The sequence below is a fragment of the Chrysemys picta genome, chromosome 4 (genome assembly GCF_011386835.1).
Source record: "Chrysemys picta bellii isolate R12L10 chromosome 4, ASM1138683v2, whole genome shotgun sequence".
Classification (NCBI taxonomy): domain Eukaryota; kingdom Metazoa; phylum Chordata; order Testudines; family Emydidae; genus Chrysemys; species Chrysemys picta.
The window spans coordinates 60,835,806-60,860,553 of NC_088794.1; the positions used below are offsets into that span (position 1 = coordinate 60,835,806).

Genomic DNA, 24,748 nt, shown 5'->3' on the forward strand with positions numbered 1-24,748 from the left:
TTATATTAATTTTTGCTCCCAAAGATGCGCTAGGTCTTATTTTCAGGGGATGTCTTATTTTTCAGAAATGAAAAATGCCTTATTATCGGTGGATGCCTTATTATCGGGGAGGTCTTATTATCGGGGGGATGCCTTATATTACAACGAGAGGCAAAACTGTAAGTAGGCCTTATTTTCGGAGGATGTCTTATTTTCGGGGAAACAGGGTAGCTGCTTTGATATCCTAAAGACCTATCTTTACTGGTCTAACTGGAGTGTATTGTTGGAAACATCTACCTCTCTAGACACCTGAATTGACCTCACTCTGGAAATTAGCAGTGGCTGTTGGTTTCCTGGTAGCATGACAGCTTCAAGTCCAAATCCCTGGCTGATTACAAAGAATAGAGCCAATATGAGCATCAGTGAGGTATCAGCGAGGGTGTGGCTGCTAGAATAGAGTTGCTGTCCTGGGTACTTAAAACTGGACTGGAAGCAGATCCATCATTTCATTTAAAGATCCCTAACTGAGTTATCAGTTATCAGTGCTGGAATTATGACCATAAGAACGGCCATACTGGGTCAGACCAATGGTTCATCTAGCCCAGTATTCTGTCTTCCGACAGTGGCCAATGCCGGGTGCCCCAGAGGGAATGAACAGAACAGGTAATTGTCAAGTGATCCGTCCCCTGTTGCCCAGTCCCAGCTTCTGGCAAACAGAGGGTAGGGACACCCTTTGTGAAGGGGACATAGGATGGTCACGAATATTTGGTCTCATAGTTGTATGTCCAGTGTGGCAAATTGCCGGCACTATTATGTTGCGTCCCGCACTTTCTCCTCTTGTGGGGTTGCAGGGCACCGTTTCTCACCCCTGAACTGGGGTATCAACTGTCCCATTAGTGTCCCAGAAAAGGGAAATGGAGAGGGAGGGACCTGGGCCCACCCTCTACTCCAGGTCCCAGCTCAGGGGCTCTAGGGATAGCAGTGAACCACTTGAACTAGCGATTCCTTCCCCTGGGCTACTTCCCTCTCCGGCTCTTCAGCTTGTGGGGCTTCCTGCCCTCTCTCCGCTTGGGCCAAGGTTCTCCCAACCCCTTGTGTCTCTAGAGTCCCACTGCTCTGCACAAACCGGGTTTCCCTTTACCTAGGGTCTTGGTCTTCTGGCCCGCCACAGCACTTCTCCAAACTGCTTCCTCCAAACTGCTCTCTGTTCCAACACCAAACCACTCTGCTTCAATCCTCCAACTGTCTGATTGAAGCAGGGGGTGTTTATCAGGTGACTGGCTTTAGGTGCTCTAATTGGCTTAATTGGTTTCAGGTGCTCTAATTAATCTGTAGCAGCCTCCCTTCCCTCTACAGGGACTAAGGCTCTCATCATCCTGGGGCTTACATATCTCCCATCTATCACTCTCCTGCTGTCCTCTGGCCGTGCTATATCACACCAGTTAGTAGGAATATGGCTTTTCCTTCATCAGCTTGCCTAGATCTTTGTAGCCACATGTTCATGATTCCATATTTACTGGAAAATGGGAAAGCAGGAACTGAGGTTGGCGCTCTGTGTCCTGTCCTTCTGAAGTCTAGTATTAATGGTGAGGCTGCAGTAAGATTAGGTCACTTAACCTAGTTCTGTAACTGGAAACTCAATATTTAAACACGAGGAGCGTTAAAGGAGGACAGTACTCCTAACTTTCTCATCATTGGCAAGGAGAAAATTTGGTCTTTACTTAAATATGACATATTCAGTTTGAGCCACAAAAGTGTCCAGGGGTCACATGTAACTTCTGTTAAATTGCAGTGACATCACTGAGCTATGGAGATCTCTGGGGGGAGACCCCTTGCTTGCCACTCAAGTCCTACAGGTCCTGAAAGACAAGATAAAGACTCCAACAAGCCAAGAAGGCAGCATCACCTCAGAGACTGAAATCGACAGGGATTTGGCAGCTGCTGAACCTCTCTCAGTAAGTAAAGACAGACACGTCTTTCAGGGTTTCCTCTGCCCTGTGACAATCCTGCTGATGCAAAGCTGGAAGTGTGGTATAATATTGCTGTGTGGGCACTTCTCCTCTGATGTATTGTTTCCCTGAGTCCAGCTCTGCTGTCTGTGGAACAAATACGGCAGTTTTAGAGTACGTGTCTGATTTACTTAATAACATCTGGCAATTAGAAAGTCTTTGAACCAGGTTTCTCACAGTGCTTTGCAAATATTCCTTAGGACTCACAACATGCCTTGGTAGGTCATCCAAATTTGTACAGATGTAGGAAACTGAGCCACGAGTTAAGCGAGTTGCTCGCAGTCATTCAAGTTACTGGCAGAAGTGAGAATTTAGTACAGTACAGCAGATCTCAGAAGGGGAGAGAGGGTGTGATGGTGTTGGGAAGAGCTCTCATTTTTTACCATTCTCTCCTTTCAGGCAACATGTGCCATCTTTGAGGTGGTGTCAGCACTGCAGTCGAGCAAAGCTGTGCAGGAGCTGCTCCCAGAGTTGTTTCCTGTTCTCCTGCAGCAGGTCAGCCGAACCCTAGGACAAGAGATGCCTTTGCCAAGGATAAGCAGCCAGAGGGAATTCCAAAAAGACCTACAACATACTGAGGGCGACCCTTGCCGGTAATTAGAAGGAAAGGAGAGAAACAAAGAGAATTCCAATAGAGTTGTGTGACACTCCCCAAGAGTTCCCAGGGTTACGAGGCACCTTACCATTGCCTGACCTTAGAGTGAGGAAGTCTTGTCTGTGCCTGCTGTAGGTCAGTTCCCTGAAACGACCAGGCTCTGGCAAAACAAACACTGCCATCCAGGCCTCCTCAGACACTTTGTACAGGTTAGTGATAGGTACACACCAACCCCCGAGTCTTCTGACCATTCCATATAGTGTCCAGACCTTTATCCACTGAACACCCACAGAATTACCAGGCCTGCTGTTCCCAATGGAACAGTACACACCAGTTTATTACTTATACTTTAGACTCTATACTTTATTACTTATACTATACGGCAAAACACACAGCACTTAGATATATTTATAATGCAAACAAGAACAGAGATGATCAAAGAACAGAGATTCCAGTGATAGTGAGTAAGAATGCAAGCAAAAAATGGTTACATGTAAAATGAAATCATAACATGCTCTTAGAGACTAAACTTAACCAACAGGTTCACCTCCTGTCTAAATATGTTTCTCACCCAAAGTTCTCAACCACGCCTGATAGCAACCCCGCTGTCCCTATCACTGTCCATCTACTACCTAGGTGAAAGATGCCAGGGTGTCTTCTTTGTCCCCCAAATATACTAGAGCACACCTTTGATGTGTACCCCAAAATTGGGTCCCCACCCCGTCTACTTCCTGTTACTTTTCTTTCTTTGAAGTTCTCACAGTCCTTCTGAACTGAATGTGAACCCTACATGCTTAATTTACAGATAAAGAAACAGATGGATAAACATTTCTTCCCTGAAAGAAAACCATTTTTTCACCTTTCCTGGTGACTAGTCCCTAGACACAGATCATAAAAATGTAATTTTCAATGCATATACATGACACTTTACACCGCATCTGTACATGTGTTTCACAATGATATTGGTGACATGGGCTTTTATTTGAGACTCATATGGCAATCTTTTAGTGAACTAGAATGTACATACCAGACCACTCGGCACCCACTCTGTGCCCCTCGCCAGTTAACACTAAGGCTTGGTCTACACTAAACCCCCCAAATCGAACTAAGGTACGCAACTTCAGCTACGTGAATAACGTAGCTGAAGTCGACGTACCTTAGTTCGAACTTACCGCGGTCCAGACGCGGCAGGCAGGCTCCCCCGTCGACTCCGCGTACTCCTCGCGGCGAGCAGGATTACCGGAGTCGACGGGGAGCACTTCTGAGTTCGATTTATCGCGTCCAGACAAGACGCAATAAATTGAACCCAGAAGTTCGATTGCCTGCCGCCGAACCAGCGCGTAAGTATAGACAAGCCCTAAGAGATTCCTGAGTCATCAGTTGACTTCAGCTCTGATAGCCCATTAATGTACATTTCCCACCAACCTCACAACATTATTAGTTTCTATTACTGTTGTGTTTCTTTATTCTGTGCCAACAAGGTGCTCAAATTACAGACTTCAGGGTTTTATAATGTCTCTGAATTTTCCTAGGAAACCAGGATCTAAACTCTGTTCATGGATGGGCAGTGGCTATAAAATAAACATAAGTACTACTTCACACAACACACGGTCAACCTGTGGAACTCATTGCCAAGGGATGTTGTGAAGGCCAAAAGTATAACTGGGTTAAAAAAGAATTAGATAAGTTCATGGAGGACAGGTCCATCAATGGCTATTAGGCAAGATGGTCAGGGATACAACCCCAAGCTCTGGGTGTCCCTAGGCCTCTGACTGCCAGAAACTGAGACTGGACAACAGGGATTGGATCACTTCATGATTGCCCTGTTCTGTTCATTCCTTCTGAAGAAGCTGGCATTGACCACTGTTGGAAGACAGTATACCGGACTAGATGGACCATTGGACTGACCCAGTAAGGCTGATCTTATGTAGTGGCCACAGTGAGTCAGGTTTTCAAACATGGGTGCCTAAGCTTGGTCCACAAAACTTGAATTTGTTCACTTGGATGGGTACCTAGCTATGTGATTGCTGGCGCTGCAGATACAAGTGTATATTCTGCTCATGCTGTTGGCCCATGTGCAGGCCCATTTTAGGTACCTATATGTGAGGGGTGGTATGCTGTGCCCCGGCCTCTTCCATGAACACAGACTGCGCTTAGTACCTCCAAAGTGTTCTCGGGATGCCCACTCCTGAGATCCTGGTGGTAAGGGCTCTGATGACTGTTTGACCCCACTGGATGATCTTAAGTCACCTTTACTCTTGACCTTTGTTTTCTTTCTCCTCCCTCTTGTCTCTCAGGGGACTTCTGCATCCTCACCTTCTCTGTGGCTTGTACTTTCATGTCTAGGTTCCTCCAGCCCCTTTACATATCTTTCCTCTTTACCTGGCCCTTCAGGTTTTGTTTCCACCCTCCTGAGCCTCCATACATGCCTTGATGTCCCTGTTAGAAAGGGATGCCAGTCCATGCCCAGTAGAAGGCAGTGGGGCAATCCATCCACTACCCCTACATGTTTCTGCCTAAACTTCCCCTTGCTTTCCAGAGTCACCTCTGCCATTGGGCAGAATGTATTGTCCCCATGTACAAATTCAGTTTTGATCCTACCTCTGGGAAGTCTCCAGTGGGGTTTCACTAACTCCTGCCCGATTAACAAACAGGATGAAGCTGTGTCCATTAGTCCCTTTCGTGGCTCCTCCCTACCCACACCGATATGGTAGGTACTTTCTTTTTTCTTTCCTGCCTGGGAGTCTTATCCCAGCCACAAAACTGCAAACCCACCGTCTATTTTAGGACAGTCTCTTTTTAGATGTCCTTCACGCCTATGTCGGTAGCACACTGTAGGCCAAGCTCCCACTACAGTTCCTTGAGGCGCCTCCCTCTTCTTCTTGCTGCCCTTCCCAGCTGGAGGCACTCTGGTCCTTCTCAAATCTAGTCCCTTAAACCACTGACTCACTCTGGGAATGTCCGCCTCTGCAAATTCCTCTGTAACTTTAACTGTGGGGTCCAGATTAACTGGCTGGCGCCACGTAACCCATGCTCGGGTATGCTCAGGGAGACTCTGAAGAAACTTCCAGAATCATGCAGTCCATGATCTCCCCCACAGTTTGAGTATCTGGCCTTACCAATGAGTGGCCCAATCTTTTAATTTCTGTCCAAATGCACAGAGGCATAATCCATCTTTCAACTCTCCATTTCTGGCAGTACTTTTCTGTGGACAGGCCCCACCTAGTCCAGCATGACTGCCTTAATCATGTCATAATCTCTTGCCCGCTAATCACTAAGACCCATATATGTGCTTCCCCAGTTAAATAGGGTGTCAGCTGAAGGCCCCACATTGTTCTGTCCCTATGAGGTATCACTGCTGCTCCTTTAAGAGTAACCCCAAAAACGCATCAGGGTTGTTCGCAGGTCCCATTTTACAGAGTCTGATCTCCTGTGCCTGGTTTCCATTTCCTGTCACAGGATTGGCCAAACTTTGGAGGAGTTGTTGCCAGACCTGGGCTTGCTCCCATATAAATTCCTGAAGGCTCTTTTGCTGTTAAACCTACCAGGCAAGCAAAGGCTGTTTTTCTGCATGGTGGGATTGTTGGAAGGTCTGTGGGGTCTTCTACACCAGCAGTTCTCAACCGGGCCGGTTTTAGGGAGTCCGCTAAGCAGGGCTGGCATTAGACTAACTGGGGCTTAGGGCAGAAAGCTGAAGCTCTGAGCCCAGCCACGCTGGAGCCCTGAGGCCCAGCACCTGCACTAAAGCCCCGAGCCTCTGCACCCCATGAGGTTAAAAACCAGAGCCAGGAGCCCCAAACTCTGATGCCTGGCAGGGCAGAGGCCTGGAACTGGGCCATGGAGTATTTGTAGTATGTTGAGGGTGGGGGGAGGCTCAGAAACAGAAAGGTTGAGAACCCCTGTTCTACACTTCTCTTTGCTGCTTCACCATCCATTTCAGTGTTCCCTCCATCACCCAGATTGCCAAAACCTCTACACTGGCTTCTCCAACAAGCTCTCCATTTGCATAGATAACAGGGAAATCCCCGATGAGCCCCCAGCTGTGACAGAGAGGGGTGTTGCACCCCCACATCTTCCACAAACACAGACCGCGTTGAGACTTTCTTGCTTGTAAGCGCCAACATATAGTCTATTTAATCCCCCTACCAATACATAGCACCTTTATATTGTACCTCAACTTTCTAAACTCTTCTCCAAAAGTCAGGGCTAAGGCGTTTCCACTCAGAGACCTCACTTGGTCAGGCTCTCCTAGCTTTTTGTCTTTCTGTTTCTCCTAGCGTGACCAGACAGCAAGGGTGAAAAATCAGGACAGGGGGTGGGGGGTAACAGGTACCCGTATAAGATAAAGCTCCAAATATCTGGTCACCCAAGTTTCTTTCTCTGTCTGTTCCCCTCAAAGAGCTCCTGCCCATGTCCTTTTATACAGTTTCCCTGTTAATGGAATGATTGGTTCCTTGACTCACTAGCCCCAATCTGACCTCGTAATCAGGTACACCTCTGTCCAATTAGGCCTTCTGTGAGGAACCAAATTAGTACTAATAGTGACCAGAGTGCTGACTCAAGTGCAAACCCTCAGCACTCTGTCACATCATATCTGGAGATATGACCCCAAAATGTCCATTACTGATCACCACACTCTATGTCCCCAGTGTTTGGGTCCTGATCATGTATCTTTTCCATATTATTGTACTCTGCTAGTGCCCATACTCCTTGCAGAAAGGAAAAAATGACTGCAAAATGTTGTCCCTAGCAAAACTAGTCATATGAGATGTATGAGACTGAAACTTACCTCCCGGCATCAAGTCCTTCCAGGGACACTGGTGTCCAGGATATTGCCAATGGATGAACTGTCGATGAACAGCAGACCTGACAAGTAACCGGGGCTTCCTGACTCTGTTCAGGCTGCACCTTCTTACTGATTGCTACAGTTCTGTGCCTCTCTTTCCCCAGGCTTTCTATCCAAGCATTAGAGGCTGTGCTTTTCAAAGCTGGGAATGAGAGACTGGGGAGAGCGCTCAGGGAGCAGAGAACACAGAGTCTGCTTGAAAACCCCAAGACTCACCATGAGGGAGTGTGTCTGCTGGTGAGGTAAGAGATCTAGGAGGCATCATTTTATCCTTGGGAATCAGTAGCAAATAGAGTGGCTGAGAGGGAACCTCCAGTTTATAGCTTTGTGGGGGGTGCCCTGGGTGGAAACACACAGCTCCCATTCATAGATATCAGTGCTGTATGCTCAGAGCAGCTGAGTTTTTGAAGTGTGCAATCTACCCCATAAGCGGTTTATTTTGTCTTCCAGTGTTCTGCTAAGAGCTGAACTAATAACACCTGAGATCTTACAGAGCCTCCTCCCCTGGGTGAATTCCCCAACAGAAAACCTCCGAGTCACCAGCACAGCTTTCCTTGCCCAGGTAAGACACAGGGTTCTGAAGAGCGGTTTCACCATTAGACTGTTGTCTCATGTTTGCCTTTCTTTCGGGAGTTGTACAGTTCAGTTCATAGGAGTAATTGTCATTTTAGATAGTAGAATGGGTCCTCCTTTATATGGAAACTTCACAAGGAATTTCATTACACCTTTCTGAGTCATTCTCTCTCTGATATTTTTATTGCTGTCATTGCCTATGCCAGCTACACAACCATTGGTGCTGGCTGAGAGAGATACAGACAGAGTTTGAATTCCTGGACCTCTTCTGCCAAGTCCTAGTGCTGATACTAACCAACAGCTCCTAATTCTGGTTTAGCTCAGCAGATCTTCTGAATGAACCTAGTGTCCTAATACTATAAAACAAGCAACATACAAATACATTCACATCTATCTTAGGTTCTCTTACTGTAGTATCTGAGTACCTCAAAACTCTTTAATGTCTGTATCCTCACGACACTCCTGGGAGGTAGGGAAGCACGATGATTCCTATTTTACAGGCAGGGAGCTGATGCACAGAAGGGCTAAGTGACTTGCCCAAGGTCTTTGAAGAAGCAGGAAATTGAACCTGGGTCTCCTAAGTCCTGGGCTAGTGTGATAACAGCTGGACCATCCGCCCTTTCCACAGCCTTCCTCTAACATTGGCATCATATTTCCCACTTATGCTAAGCAACTATCTTAGGGGCTCATCTGGTTCTAAGAAAAACAATCGATCTGTGCCTGTGATGGGCTGTACCTGGGCTTGGAGGCTCCTTACAAGAGGCCCCGTGGTCCTACTACACCCTGCCCCAGGCAAACAGCCACAAATCTGGGTCTGTCTAGAGAGGCCTCACAAAAGCAGCCAATCAGAGCCCATCAGGCTCAGCTGAAAGGAGCTGCAGGGCCTTAGCAGGTCAGTTCCTGGCAGGACCTGGAGGGGCAAGAAAGGGGGCTGCTCTCTGGCCACAGAAATTCAGGGGATAGCCAGAGTTTGATTCTGGCAGCATTTGCTTAGCTGGATTTGCAGGAAGAGGGTCCCTAAGAACTTTAACCCGGAGGTGAGGGTGAAGCGAAAAGTGGCCGGTAGGAAGAAGTAAAAATGAACTGAAATCAAGCAGTGCCTAGCTACTGTTTCCAGGGTCCATGGTTTGGAACCCAGAGTTATGGGCAGGCCCTAGTTCCCTCACCATCTACAGTGGCATAAGCCCCACGGAGGGGACAATGCTTATGGAGAGCTTGAACAAAGGGCAGAATTTCAAGGACCCAGAGTTGGGGCTGGAGACCCTAGTGAGGGCAATGGGATTGTTCTTGACTACCCCAGAAGGGGTTCATTTGGACTTTGGGATGCAGCCAGAGGCCTGAGCCACAGAAGACTCACTGAGGTTGGCTGGCAGGGTGCGCCAGGGGTGAGAAAAGGACTGTGGTACCAGACCCAGCCACTAAGAGGCTCTCAAGAGGTGAGTGGATCCCTATAATTGTGCCCAAAAGGAAAGCTTCATGTTTTAAGACATTTCTCATTTGTGTGGAATGATAAAGTTACAGTGTCTTATGTGCCAAGTATCAGAGAGGTAGCCATGTTAGTCTGTATCCACAAGACTGTGGCTATAGGAGGACTCCTTGTTGTTTTTAGTGTATTCCATGTCTGCTCAAATTATATTCCCAATCTTAATGATCATATTGGGGCTAATGGACATGTTGATTTTATTTCAGCTAATGAGTGACCCCATGCTCAGGGAGAAGAAGTTCCTTAAGTCTGTCTTGAGCATCTTGGAAAAAAGGTCACATGATAGGAACAGCATTGTCCGCCAGATGGCTGTGAGAGGCCTGGGAAATTTAGTCTATGGGGCGCCTGAGAAGGTAAGAGAGATTACTGAATAGAATGCAGCATAACTACAGAAACCAGGAGAGAGAGTTGTTCAGAGTTTCCAGAGGCTGCACAAAATGCACTAGGCCAAATTCTGCTCTCTCATATACCCTAGTAACCTCTTTGCAGTAAACATAGAGCAAGTTGGATCCTTTGGTAAGCTGGGCATAAGTCAACAATGTGCACTTTAATATGACCATATGTAAATGTATACATCTGGGAACAAAAAATGCAGGCCATACTTACAGGATGAGAGACTCTATCGCAGGAAGCAATGATGCTGAAAAAACTTGAGTCATGGCAGATAATTAGTTGAACATAAGCTCCCAATACGAAGTTGTGGCCAAAAGGGCTGAAATGATCCTTGGAGGTAAACACAGAGGAATCTTGAAGAAGAGTAAAGAAGTTATTTTCTCTCTGAATATGGCACTCATATGAGCACTGCTGGAATACTGTGTCCAGATCAGGTGTCCACAGTTCAAGGAGGATGCTGATAAATTAGAGAGGATTCAGAGAAGAGTCTCAAGAATTATCAAAGGATTGGAAAATATCCCTTTAGTGATAGACTCAAGGAGCTCAATCTATTTAGCTTTACAAAGAGAAGGTTAAGGAGTGACTTGAGGACAGTCTATAACTACTCACATGGGGAATAAATTTTGATAATGGGTTCTTCACATTAGCAAACAAAGGTATAACAAGATTCAATGGGGAAAAATGAAGCTAGGCTAATTTAGACTGGAAATAAGGCATACATTTTTAATGGTAATTTTAATGAACCATTGGAACAATTTACCAAAGGTTGTGGTGGATTCTCTGTCCCTAGCAATTTTAAAATCAAGAGTGGATGTTTTTCTAAAAGATACACTCTAGTTCAAACAGAGACTATTTCAGGGAAGTTCTATGTTATGCAGGAGGTCAGACCGGATAATCACAATGGTCCCTTTTGGCCTTGGAATCTAAGTAACTAGGAATCTAATAATAGGATTACACAGATGTATTATAGCACCAAGTTGGGCTCATTGTAGCTAGCACCTGGTCTGAAATATAGCTATAGGTCTCTGGGGGGAGACAGGGTTGATGAAATTCCCACAGCTTCATAACTGCTAAAGAAAACTTATTAGAAGTGTGATCACTGATAAGTGTTCTTTAATGTCATATGTTTGTACAGGTGAAAAAGCACAAGAAGTTTCTTCTGGACATACTGATCGGGGCCTTACATGACATTTTCAGTTCGGAAGTCATTGGCGAGAGCATGAAAGCACTGGCCAAAGTCCTGAAGGAGCTGAAAGAGAAGGACATAGGTTCTTCCTTCAAAGACCTCACCCAACAGATCCGGACTTACTTTGACGATGTATGTGAACAGATCTCTCCAACACCAGTTCAACCGATCTTGATTAGACTCCATTTACAATGCATGATGTGGACTCCCTGGGCATTGCTCATGTCGGAGTGAAGAGATTTTAGGCCCCAGGGAAGAGAGGTGTTTTACGGAGGAGGAGAACATTAGGAGGATGGGGATGACATCCCTGCTCCCACAGTCTCACCCTTCTATTCTTCCTTATTGCCACTGAGAACCTCAAAGAAAGTCTGAATACTAGATTAGATAGCTAGATAACCATGAAATGGGGGTTACAGAGTACAATAGGGAGTGTTGGGCCTGTTCCATACCATTTTTATGTGAGAGGGTTAGAATGATAATTCCGTTTTGCACAGAATTTAGAGATTTCAAATTTGGGTTTTGTTCCTATTTGTGGGAAACCCTCTCCCCAAAGTTCACTCTTTGTGAAACAGAATTACTATTCTCAACCTAGCTCTATTGGAAGCCTTGGCCCAGGCAGTTTGCTCTCAGACTATCCCGGTGCTGGGAACCCAGGAAACTCTGGGAGCTAGAAGTGCCAGGGAGTTGCAAATTTGAGAGCCAGGACTCCCAGGGTCCCAGAAGCTGGGGGCCTGGAAGCCCACGATCCCAATCAGCCTGCTAGATTGGCTGCCACAGAGCTGGATGGGTGCACTGGAAAGACACCAGGCAAGTTTCTAAGGACCCCTACCTGGCTTCCGGAGGAATTTCATCAAAACTGAACTGTCTCTAAAATATTTTGATGAATCAGCAAATTCGAACAAAAAATTGGTTAATTACCATTTTTCCAACTAGCTGTAGTTGGAATCACTCTACTTTAGCATAGAAGAGATGGCTGTGCAAAGTGCATGATGTGATTGTCTCTTAGTTACTAACTTGCGGGGCTTTCTTGGCTGTAGGAGGATGATGCTCTTCGCTCAATGGCCTTTGTCCTATTTGGCATCCTGGCCCGGCTGACAAAGAGAAAATGGAAGACCTATTTCGCCGACCAGGTTAAAAAGAGCTGGGTCACACTTCTGCTGCACCTGCAAGACCCAAACCCTGAGATTTCAATGGTAAGACCGACAGTGACTTATTTACTAAGCAAAAGGAATCTTCCTCCCAATGCCAGGGGAGCTCTGCTATTCCTGCCTGCTGTGGAGGCCCAAATTCTCCCCTCAGTTCATTGCCCTCCTGCTGAGTCAGTTCCAGCCAGGTTGGTCCATGGCTGCCTCACCAGAATCCAGGAGAGGTCATGGGTCTGACCCCGACAGGTCTCTGTTCCTGTCTGCCCCTGCCTCCCCAGACCCCTGCCTCCCCAGAACAGAGAGACCACAGCTATGCCTGGTGCAGCAGTGTTCATCGGTATATCTGTTCCCAAAAGACATTGATGCTACCTCCAGGTTTCAGTTGAAGCTCTCCCGTCTATTAGTCATTCCTGCACGTTTTCTGCCAATTACATCCAGATGAATCCCTTTTTTTGATCCTGGAATAGATGAGCAGTCACGCAGATGAGTTCCCTTTGAATGAACATAGCACTCGGTAAGGAACCATTCAATGGTGTGACGCTCTTTTTCAGGAATGCAGAGCTACGTTTCACCTCTGTTTACCGTTTTTGGGACTCAAGAGACTCCAAAGTGCAATCAGTGAGCACCTTGGTGGCACAGCCGAGCTGAAGCCTGAAGAGCTCCAGGTGGACATTTGCAGACACCTTGTGAGTGAGCTGTTGAACTGTCTGAGATTATTGACTGGAGTGGTGGTGTAGAGGTGGGGGGGGATGTGTGATGGATAATGTAAATAACTGTAAGAGTGGGATATATGACTGAGGGTGATGGGAAATGTAAATCTGCTACAGATTCCCATTGTTCCCACTTCTACCCAGCCACCTGTTCTCTATCTTATTTACCTGTGGTTCGTAAAAGCATGTGCTGGCAGACAAAGGGCACTTCTAGCCAGAGAGAGCTCATGTGTCCCTGATTTCCTCTAGGCCAAAGAGAATGCAGAGCTGCTGGAGAAATTGTACCAAACCACCATCACGTACTTCTATAGCAGCTGGGAAGAGATCCGGGCAGTTGCAGCCAACTTAGCTGGTGAGAGATGATGCCCAGTGTCTCTTTTGGTATTTCCATTGAGGGAGACAGAAACAATCCCACTGTGCAGCGCTGAGCTGCCATTAATCTCTCTGTGCCTCAGCTTCCCATCCATAGATGGAGATATTAATATCCCTACCTCTCCAGTGTGGTGGATTAGTTGCTATCAAGTGCTTCGGGATCATTGCAGGGAAAGCACGGTGCAGTCATTTAGTAGTAGAGGCAGGGACATTGTCACATAGGGCATGGTTACACTTTGAGCTGGGTGTATAATTCCCAGCTTGATGAGACGTACCCGCACTAGTCCTGCGTGCTAGAAATAGAGAGTAGTTGCGATGGCAGGAGCAGCAGGAGATTTAACCACCCCAAGTATGAGCCCATCCAAACCCCAATGTCTATTCTCAAGGTGGCTAGCTCCTCCCACTGCTCGTGCTGCCTTAGCTACATTCTAATGTTAGCATGCTATCGCTGTCAGAGCCAGTGTGGGCCTGTCCCATTGAACTGGGAGTGATACCTCTAGATCAAAGTGCAGACCTACCCACAGTGTTGTTCAGTGCTCCTCACTGCTACTTCATCATTGGGAGGCATGCAGCCCGCCTCCCCATAGTGCCTGCTGTTTCAGGTTCCTGGCCACACCACCTTGTCAAGGAAGCATTAGGTTCCTCCTTTTTGGCCCTGTGCCCTCTTCACCCTAGCACACCCATGTGAGACAGCCAGGCATTGTGGCCTACGTCTCACCTATCAGTTACCTTGTGAGATCCCTGCTTAGAACTCACTTATTCCTGGCCCCAGTCCTTTGCACAGACCACTAGACCAAGACACTATCTTAGTATGTCTCCAATAACTGACAGCAGTGGCAAGAGGAACACAGACTGTTTCAAGCAAATGGGTTTTATGGAAACATTCTTTTTTAAAAATGTCTCTCTCATTCTCTTCAGTGTGAACTCTAAACTGCTCTAGCATCCTCTTGCCCACAGCTCACCTTTAGGCCCACAGTAGGAGACGCCAAAGACCTGTGTAGGGGCTGCTAATATCACTTTGCACTCAACAAGGGAAGGTTTTATTATTACTGTTGTTATTTATTTTACATTGTGTATTTAGGCATCATCCTGGAACACACAGACAGGCAGCGTATGAAATGGCTGGACCTGGAATATCTGCTGATGTGTAAGTAATAAATACAGCTGAAGTCCTGTTCATTAGTGAGTTCTAAAGGAATTTAGCTGGCAAGCAGCAGTAACCAATACCACTGGTGCAAAGTGCATCAGCCCCACAGCAAAGGACAAATTCACTCTTGCCCAGTAGAAAGTCCGCTTTAATTTTCCCTAAAGGAGGAAGCTGTAGAAGGTGTGATATGAGTCAGTACATCTCCTGGTTGTCCTGGCAATGCCCCCTCCACAGCCAGTGCTATCCACTCTTTGGGTTTTATTGGCTCTCTGTGGACTCCCCAGGTGAGAAGAAGTTGTCGCCACTTTCTGCTACCTCAAATTTCCCACCAGCATTTTTTCTTCCAGTAGGTGCCCTGTATCATGCATAAACCTGCTTGGACCTGGCCTTTGTTAAATTCCAGGTTTATTTGAGCTCAGGCAGTGTCTCCTGAATAGAGATGGAAAATAAACTTAAAAGTGGAAGCTATTGAAACAATGGGCCTTCTTCCATTTACAGCAGAGTGGATGACTTTCTGGTAGAGTCAGGGTCTCCCCCTAGTTGAGAGCATGGAAGGGACCCAGTGGAGGAATCTAAAGCTTTGTTTGTATTGGAGAGCTGTTGTAGTGTGGTATTCAGTGGTAATAAGTCACCAGCTATTTCAGGCAGAGGTGACTATATGAAAAGTGGGGCATATTCATCTCTCATGTATTTTCCATCCCATTAGAAGGACTGAGCCCAGTCTCATATTTTTCCATGTGATCATTCTGCTCAGGTAGTTCAAGGTTCTGTGATCACACTTAGCTGTGATTTGACAGTCTGTTCACTAACGTGTTGTCCTCTGTAATTTCAGCTCTCCAGGTCCTACAGAAAGACCCAAGTCCCACTGTCCAGCTGGTGGCAACTGAGATCATAAGTGACATCTGTTCTGGCCGAGTGATTGGGGAATGAAGCGGAACAGAGACAAATAGAAGAAGGCGCTCCAGTAGTATAAGGGCCCTACTGTCAATCAAACGTTAACCCACCCCTTGCCCACCCGTCACCAGAAGTCCCACACCCATGGGGTATTACTTCTGGGGACATATAACCAGAAGCAAGATGTGTCATGTGGCCCCTCTAAGAACTCCTCCCACTACCCTCTACCAATCAGGAGGGGTTTCAGCCACTTGGGACCACCCCGAGAGGAGATTTGACCAACTGGGGGGAGTTCCAGGGCGGGGTGACCTGTCTGGAAATGGTTCATGTAACCTCTCTAAGAACTCCTCCCACTGTCCTCTACCAATCAGGATGGGTTTCACCCTGATAGGAACGCGCCGAGAGAAGAATTGACCAATCAAGGGGAGTTCTGGGGCAGGGTGGTTTGTGTGACCCTTCTAAGAACTCCTGCCACCGCCCTCTACCAAACAGGAGGGGTTTCAGCCGCTGGGGACCACCCCAAGAGATTTGACCAACTGGGGGGAATTCCAGGGCGGGGTGATCTGTCTGGAAATGGTTCATGTAACCCCTCTAAGAACTCCTCCCACTGTCCTCTACCAATCAGGATGGGTTTCACCCTGATAGGAACGCGCCGAGAGAAGAATTGACCAATCAAAGGGAGTTCCGGGGCAGCGTGGTTTGTGTGACCCTTCTAAGAACTCCTGCCACCGCCCTCTACCAATCAGGAGGGGTTTCAGCCGCTGGGGACCACCCCAAGAGATTTGACCAACTGGGGGGAGTTCCAGGGCGGGGTGACCTGTCTGGAAATTGTTCATGTAACCCCTCTAAGAACTCCTCCCACTGTCCTCTACCAATCAGGATGGGTTTCACCCTGATAGGAACGCGCCGAGAGAAGAATTGACCAATCAAGGGGAGTTCCGGGGCAGCGTGGTTTGTGTGACCCTTCTAAGAACTCCTGCCACTGCCCTCTACCAATCAGGAGGGGTTTCAGCTGCTGGGGACCACCCCAAGAGATTTGACCAACTGGGGGGAATTCTGGGGTGGGGTGACCCATCCGGAAGTGTTTCGTGTGACCCCTCTAAGGACTCCTCCCACCACCCTTTACCAATTGCGATGGGTTTTGGCTGCAGAGGACCGCCCCAAGAGGAGATTTGGCCAAAATAGGCCAGGCTCTTGGATGGGGTGAACCACCCAGAAGAGGGTCATGTGACCCCTCTAAGGACTCCTCCCAACACCCTCTGCCAATCAGAGTGCAGAACCATCACCCCATAAGTCCCAGTACTGGGCAGAGGAGGCAATCTCTTACCAAGAAGACATGTTTTAGAAATTGTGGAAAGGCTGAGAGGAAACATGGACTCCTCTACCACCCCTGTGAGAACTTCAGACTTTGTTTTAGCCCCGAGGACCTTTGGACTTGTATGGAGAAAGTGCTACAGCAGTGACAGTTCCAAGGAGGGCCCTTTGACTCCACCATTGATAGATACCTTGGAACCTGACCCCCAAACCCAAACCTTCGTGAGGCACCCCAATGAGTGTGACGGCCTCTCATTGTCCACCCCCCTAAAGTTGGAAGAGGATCATGGCTTAGGGGAGTCATCAGCGGACAAGGTGAACGGGAAAGATGTCGCACAGGTAAATGAATGATTAAGAAGCGACGGTTGATCATGGGGGTGTAATGGGGTTAGGAATCGACCTGGCATTGCATAAATCTAAAAACAAGCAGTGAGGGTGCTTACACTGTTTTTTGTCTGAAAATCTCTCAACAGCTCGACGATGCCTTTCTAGAGGCCTTTGAGAACTTACACATCGGTAGCCCTGTGGAAGTAAATATATCCTGCATCAGCTGTTTTTTGCTCCTGTCTGAGATACAGATCTCAAGAGGAAAATCCAGAAAAGGACAAAATAGAAGAATGAACCAGATCAGACTCCCTCATTGTAGGGGTCATGGCATCCATTTTTACAGGTGGCTGTAAAAGGTTGTGTTAAACCAGGCAATTAATAAAACTTATTTAAATGTGTCCATATGAATGTGTCCCCCTCAATACTTGTGTTAGTAAAAGACGGTACCAGGAACAATCATGTCTCCACAGACGACTCTGTTAAAGAAAATATATTATACCCCAAGGGAAGTTGGGAGCTTTGGCGCGGTGAATCCTCTTTTTCAAGTGGCCAAAAAGCATAGTAAAACTTGAACTAGAAGACAAGTAACAGCTTGGCTTTCAGACCAGGATGCTTACACTTTACACAAACCGGCTCGAATACAGCTTCACAGGAAGGATCGGGGCTGATGTACATTAAAAGGAGGAAGAGAAAGAGAAATGTATTATACCTGCAACGCACAGGTCCCCCAATACCCTTTAAAAGAAGGGCTTTGATGCGCAGGGCCAGCCATAAGCAAAAGTCCAAGAGGAAGCCTGAGCGAAAGAGAAGACGCTCTCCACCTCGTAAAAGAGAGATATTTTAATCAACATGGCTTTTGTTCACTGCGGGTCTGAAGAGTGCACCAAATCCAAACTAGACTTGTTTCAAATAGCCCCTACCGAGACCAACATTGAGAAAAGCATTTACATTGAGGTGCCACCTCTATCGGCTGTTACGAAGTCTGCCCCCATTGATGTTTTTATAGCAGGGAATGGAATCGATTATATGGATTTAAACAATACACTTCTGTATCTATGTTGCAAGATTGTAAAAGGAGACGGAACTGAACTCGCCATGGACGCCGAAGTGGGCCTGGTGAATTACCCCATGGCCTCTGTTTTCAGTCAGTTGGATGTCACGCTGGGAGACCGCCTTGTAAGCCAAAGCAACAACTGTTACCCTTACAGGGCCTTTATAGAATCGGCGCTCAATTACAGCGACGACACCTTTGACACGCAATTTTCCACTGGCCTGTTTTATAAAGACACTGCCAAACAAGATGAAGAAACAGAGTTGGATGGCGAGAATCTAGGGTTTGTGAGGCTTGCAAAGCTGACAGCCCAGAGCAGGACGGTAGAGCTGCTGGGTCATCTATGCAGTGACCTGTTTTTTCAAGAAAAAAAATTATTTAACGGAGTGGATGTGAAAATTAAACTGACGCGCAGTAAAGACGCCTTCTGTTTAATGGCATTCTGTCAGCATCCCTTTTTGTGATGAAAGTACGGGTGGCCCCGAGTGTTCATCTGGGGCACGCAGAGGCCCTGCTTACCGCTAATGCTAAATATCCCATGGACCGTGTGAGAATTAAAGTGTTTAGCATCCCCGCGGGCAGCAGGGTCAGTAACCAAGAGAACCTGTTTTTGGGACAGTTACCCAAAATGCTTGTCCTAGGGTTTGTGGATAATGATGCCTTTAGCAGAAGTTACACAAAAAATCCCTTTCATTTTCAACATTATGATATTAATTTTTTGGCCTTGTATGTAGATGGTGAACAGATACCAACCAAGCCTCTGCAACCAGACTTCGAGGCAGGATGCTGCGTGAGAGAATACATGAATGTGGTACAGACAGCTGGTAAACACACGAAAGATCATTCTGTTAATCAACCGTGAGGAGTTTGCACAGGGTTACACCTTGTTTGCCTTTGACCCGTCTCCCGACCAGGAATGCGCCGATCACTATTCCCTGATTAAAACCGGGAACCTGAGAACAGAAATACGTTTTGGGAAGGCTTTAACCGTCACCGTCAATATGATCGTGTATGGGGTTTTTGATAACGTCATAGAGACGTTCAGAGGAGAAACATTCTGTTTGACTATTGTGAACATGGATACCGTGCAGCTCTCACATGTCTTATCATTGGCCCATTACACGAAAAAGAATTTCTTAGATGTGTTCCCTTGTGATTGGCTCCCTGGCAGCAAGCTATCTCAGAGACCCCTAGCTTTGGTGGTCAACACGCATCCACACAACCAACTTGGTGAACACTGGCTCGCCTTGTATCTGGCGGAGCGTAACCGTGGAGAGTTTTTTGACTCATACGGGCACCCCCCAAACAGCCTGTTGTTTCCTAAAAGCATTATGAAATTTTTAAACAAAAATTCCACAGACATTGTGTTTCACAATAGACAATTACAAGACCCCCGCTCTGTCGCCTCCGGCTATCACTGCGTGTTTTTCTTACATCATTGTAGCAAGGATTTATCTTTTGACCGGATTAAAAAATTGTATTCTAACGACTTAGTGCAAAATGACCGGATGGTGATGAATTTTGTAAAAACTAAATTTAAATTCTTGGGCATGCCTAGCCTTGCTCAAAACATGTTTCAACAAGCCCAGACATGCGTATCTTGCAATGATTTTGATAGCCATGTTATCCAATATTCTCAGGCATAACAGACAATGTTTGTTTGGCATTATCCAACACATTTTTTATAAAGTAACTTTTCCCACAGTTGCTAGGCCCCGCACGAATTGCAGAAAAGGGGTGTTTCCACCTTGTATCCATTTTAAAAGCCATGGGGCAGGGTTTTAAACCCTTCTCCTAGGACCCTCTTGTTGTAAACGACTTTCTGTGTTTTATTAAGAGTTTTTGTCTCTATTTGCCATTGATTTTTGTTCCTTACGATAGAGGGCTGCTGCACCTCTATCTTTTTTGAGGTGTTTTCTCACAGGCCCATGCAATAGTCCAGGACTAGATCTTTCAGACTGTCAAAGTTGATCTTTTCACAGTTTGCTACGTTCAGGGTAATACCTTTGACTTTCAAACAGGCCTTTCCTCTCTACAGCTTATACCCGTATGTTTTCAGGCCTGCCAACACAAACTGGGTGATGTGTTGATCTGGCGGGATCTTGCTCTTGAGGTCCCCTAAATAATCCCCCAGAGCGGATGCCAGTCACCCTCCCTTTTCACAGATATCACCAAGTCAGTTTCATGGTACAGGCACCGCTCTTGCAACCTGTCTAGCAGGTTGTATAGTTCTAAGCGGGCGTAACCAGTGGTGAAACAGGCTATGAAAACATTGGTATTTCCAGAGACTGAGTACTAGTCTTTTGCATGCTTCCAAGACACGCACGCTGTTTCATCGTCGATAAACTCACAGAATGAAACCTCGTAGTGGGGGGGTGGGGGAAACAGGTACTGAAAGAGTTCGTCAGGGTTTCTCACGATGCTGCTATTGGGTAGGTTTGTTCTTTGGCTGAATTTACCCCACAGAGAATTTAAAAACAGTTTAGCAATTTGGTGTTTAGCGGGGTTAAACCTGATCTCGTGTTGGCGTAAATGCACGCCTTCTTTCTGGTAGAAATCGTTAATGTACTTATTTTGTTTTTCTTTGTCTGTGTACCAGCTGGGATCCCCTGAAGCCTCTTGTTTCTGGTGGAGGTGTAATTTTATGTACTCTGAAAACAGTTCATCAGATTTTTCATTAAAATGCCAGATTTCATATATTTTAGCCACTATGTACCCCTTCGCTATGGCCGCATTCAATTCCACCGTGCACCAAGTCCCCAGGATGGCCCTCTCCTCGTCAGTATGGGTGCACATCTCCCGCTACTCGGTTTCAGCACAGGTTTGTCATAGCAGGAACATAAGCTTGTTACCCACTCTGACAGGTAACAATGGGGAAAAGAAGCCTCGTGGGGGGTACATTTTAACTTTTGCAATTCCAAAATAATTTGCAAGGGGTCCAAATTTGTCATAAAGTATATTGGGGTGTCCGATAGGGTATTCTTGGGTTTTGCTTACGAAAGGGTACGGGCTGGTAAAATCATAATAGTGAATTTCTTCCCTGGGGTTAGGTTTGTAATATAGGCGGATATCGTTTGACTATACACAGTTTTATCTCAGTGAATTTACCAGGTCCTCTCTCTACTATATCTCCCTTCTCCGTCATTTTCATAATCTCTTTTCTGTATAGGATACAAGCCTGTCTCAAAATTTTGACATCCTGCTCACAGTAATACGCGAGCTCTTTCTGCAAGTCAAACATCTCATACCTGTGGTTCCGATACCAGTCGAGAAACTGCTTTTTCCCTGGGCATCATGCTTTCTACACCATAGTGCTCCACGCCGGGCATAGGCCCCATGTAATTTTGATTTTTCTCAAGTGTTAAAAAAATGTGGAAAATACCCTTTGCACCCTTCAAACTCCATCACCTGCAGGAGCATGCTAAGCTTCATAGGCAAGAAGTTTAAAGAGTCTATAAAACGAATGCCCAGGACCTTAACTTCCACATACATTAGTTTACTACCCTGAGTAATCAATTCTAGGCACATCTTTTCCTTCAGTAACTGTCTAACGATGAAGTACACATCGTAACCTTTGGAATTGTGTGCTAGGAATATGTAGTCCTGGAACTCTTTGTCAATAAAGGTCTTAACAACCATAGAAAGACACTCATCGCCCTTAAATTCCCAGGACTTTTCCGGCTTTAGGGACATAGCAAAAATGTAATTGGGAGTGTGCAACCCAGTCTCCTGCGTGTATTCAAAATCATAAAAAAATATACTTTTCTGAGGATTCAGGCTTTCTAAGGCTGTCCCCTCACCATTCTCTAACTTAATCCTATTCGATTTCTTACAAAAAGTCTTTTTCTTAAGCAGGGTTCTGTCACTTTTTGTGCGGACCAGACGGTCAACATAACGCTGTAAGCAGGCATCTTCCGGTTTGGACATTTTCTTTAAAACATGATCAGGGTCTCCACTGAATTGCACAGCATTTATCAAGGTCACCCCTTGCGTTAAATGTACTTGGGTTAGGCACAGAAATTGCATAGCATAACCTATGGCAATAATAGTGTTCAATAAGCTTTCCAAACACAGCTCAGCACACAAGCCCCGGAGCTTGCAGTTTATATCCATTGAAGTCCAAGTCACATGGTCATGGTGCCGGCGGGCTGGTGCATCTATGACACAGCCCTCAGAATCTTCAAAAAGCTTTCCCCTAAGACAGTGATTAAGAACAGCAGAAACAGCAACGCGTACAATAGTCCGCATAATTTTTTACGCTCACGATGTGGCACTGGCTCAGCGAGTTCCATGCCAAACCTCCTCCTAAACTCCTCATAGCCATCATCCTCGGAGTTCATCTTCGCTGCTTGATGCAATGCTGACCAGGGCCTCCAGGTCTCTAGAAAGGCATCGTCGAGCTGTCAAGAGATTTTCAGACAAGAAACAAGTGTAAGTTCCCTCTGCTTGTTTTTAGATTTACACAACCCCAGGTTCCTAACCCCATTACACCCCATCATCGACTATCGCTTCTTAATCATTCATTTACCTGAGCGATGTCTTTTCCATTCACCTTGTCCGCCGGTGACTCCCCCAAACCATGATCCCCTTCCTCCTCCAGGGTGGTGGACGACGAGAGGTCACCATGCTCATCGGGGTGTCTCATGAGCGGTTGGGCTTCGGGTTTGGCTTCTGGCAGATCCATCAATGGCTGGGCCAAAGGAATCCCCTTGGCTGCTCCCTCATCCTCTTCAGAACTGTCGCTGCTGTAACATTTTCTCCACACAAGTCCAAAGTTCTCACGGGGGTGGCAAAGGAGTCCATGTTTCCTCTCAGCCTTTCCACGATTTCTAAAACACGTCTTCTTGGTAAGAGATGGCCTCCTCTGCCCAGCGCTGGGACTTATGGGTGATGATGCTGCATTCTGATTGGCAGAGGGCATTGGGAGGAGTTCTTAGAGGGGTCACACGACCCTCTTCTGGGTGGTTCACCCCATCCCAGAACCTGCCCTATTTTGGTCAAATCTCCTTTCGGAGCAATCCTCTGCAGCTGAAACCCATCGCGATTGGTAGAGGGTGGTGGGAGGAGTTCTTAGAAGGGTCACACGAAGCACTTCCGGACTGGTCACCCCATCCCAGAATTCCTCCCAATTGGTCAAATCTCCTCTTGGGGTGGTCCCCAGTGGCTGAAACCCCTCCTGATTGGTAGAGGGCAGTGGTAGGAGTTCTTAGAGGGGTCACATGACACACCTTGCTTCTGGTCATGTGTCCACCTTGACCCCGGAAGTAATACCCCCATGGGGTGGGACTTCCAATGACCGGTGGGCAGGGCTTATTGGGTTAAGGTGTGGGGTTAATGTTTGATTGACAGTAGGGCCTTTATACTACTCACTCCCGCTACCCAAAATTGGAAGAAGACAGAGGCAACTATAATACTGGGCCGTATTAGCCGTTGTACTACTGCTCAGATGCTGTAAGTGAGAGAAGGATGAGGCCCTGTAAAGTAGCCTGGGTTGATTTTTATTACTCAAAGTGTTTTTATTACACATCAGGACATCTAGTCATTCTGATGGACATGTAGCCTCTGGACAAGCTCAATGATAAGCATGTACATGATACTGTTTGCTCCGGGGTCATTACTGTAGTAACAGCCAAGTACTGGCCCAGATCCTCAAATACACCTGAGCTCTAGACTCTGGGTTGTTCTAAATTATGCTGTCTTGAAACAGCCATTCTTGCACTGGAGGTTGCTGTAGCACAACGCACACTGTGTGTGCCATCATCTGTTTCCAGCTCACACCCCATATACTTGGGTGGGAAGCTAGGAGTTGGTGACATACAGCCAGCTACACTGGCAGTACACTATATATGATAGTTCTCTGTGTTAGGGATTTGCACATGCTGGGGAAATCCTAGCTGCCTCTTAGGGCAGCTTTATGGCTACTTTGTCCTGCTCCACTGCAACATAGGGCAGCAAAAAGGTGATTTTACAACTGACCCCACCCCTATTTATGCACCTACATGTGATTGTTAGGAGTCAAAGTTTAGGTATCCAGATTTGGAAAATTCACTCACCAGGCATAAAGTTGTCTGATGTCAACCAAAGGACAAATATGCCTATAAACATCAGTCCCCTTGTTTTTCAAATATCTATTTTAAACACCACAATGCTGATAGAGATTTAATCAGCACGGCTGCAGGTGGCTATAATGAGTATTTAGGCATCTAACTGCAGATTTTAGTGCTTAACTTTAGCCACCCAAGGCCTTTGTATTTCTTTGCCCAATCCTATGAGTTGCTGAGTGTTCTCAAACTCCCACTGATGTTATTGGGAGATAAGGATGCTCTGCCCTTCAGAGAAGGCGCTCAGCAGATATAACTCATCCTCCAAAGTTAGCTACTATGATCCTTCACCTCATAGAAAAAGGTCACTGAATGGTAAGGTTTCTAGTCTCCATCACCACCTCATTCTCCAGTTTACTGTCCCCCTGGGTTCAGGGCCTGTGAGGATTACCAGGCAGAAGTTAGCAGAGGAGGGCGAAAGGCAGAGGGAGTCTGGGATGTTATTGCTTATAGCTCTCAATGGGGAGACAATGTTCCTGTAACAGTTGAATATTGGAAGGAAATCAATAGAGACCCCTGCTGAATTGACCCATTCTGCTCATTCAAGAGCAACTATATTAAGTAATATGGGTTCCCCTAATCTTGTAGTGTTTCCTGTGTTGGTGTTTGCTTTCTATACCATA

The 24,748-nt window shown here is 46.5% G+C and overlaps 1 protein-coding gene across 1 annotated transcript; it reads left to right on the forward strand.

The window, feature by feature from the left end:
• The first annotated feature begins 7,554 nt into the window (after window positions 1–7,554).
• Window positions 7,555–15,884, forward strand: LOC135983405 (protein maestro-like). Its single transcript, XM_065595067.1, has 9 exons — window positions 7,555–7,671; window positions 7,880–7,991; window positions 9,692–9,838; window positions 11,014–11,196; window positions 12,102–12,257; window positions 12,761–12,895; window positions 13,169–13,271; window positions 14,373–14,438; window positions 15,271–15,884. The coding sequence occupies exons 3-9, from the start codon at window positions 9,695–9,697 to the stop codon at window positions 15,366–15,368; spliced, it is 885 nt and encodes a 294-aa protein (XP_065451139.1). The 5' UTR covers window positions 7,555–7,671; window positions 7,880–7,991; window positions 9,692–9,694; the 3' UTR covers window positions 15,369–15,884.
• Window positions 15,885–24,748: the final 8,864 nt, after the last annotated feature.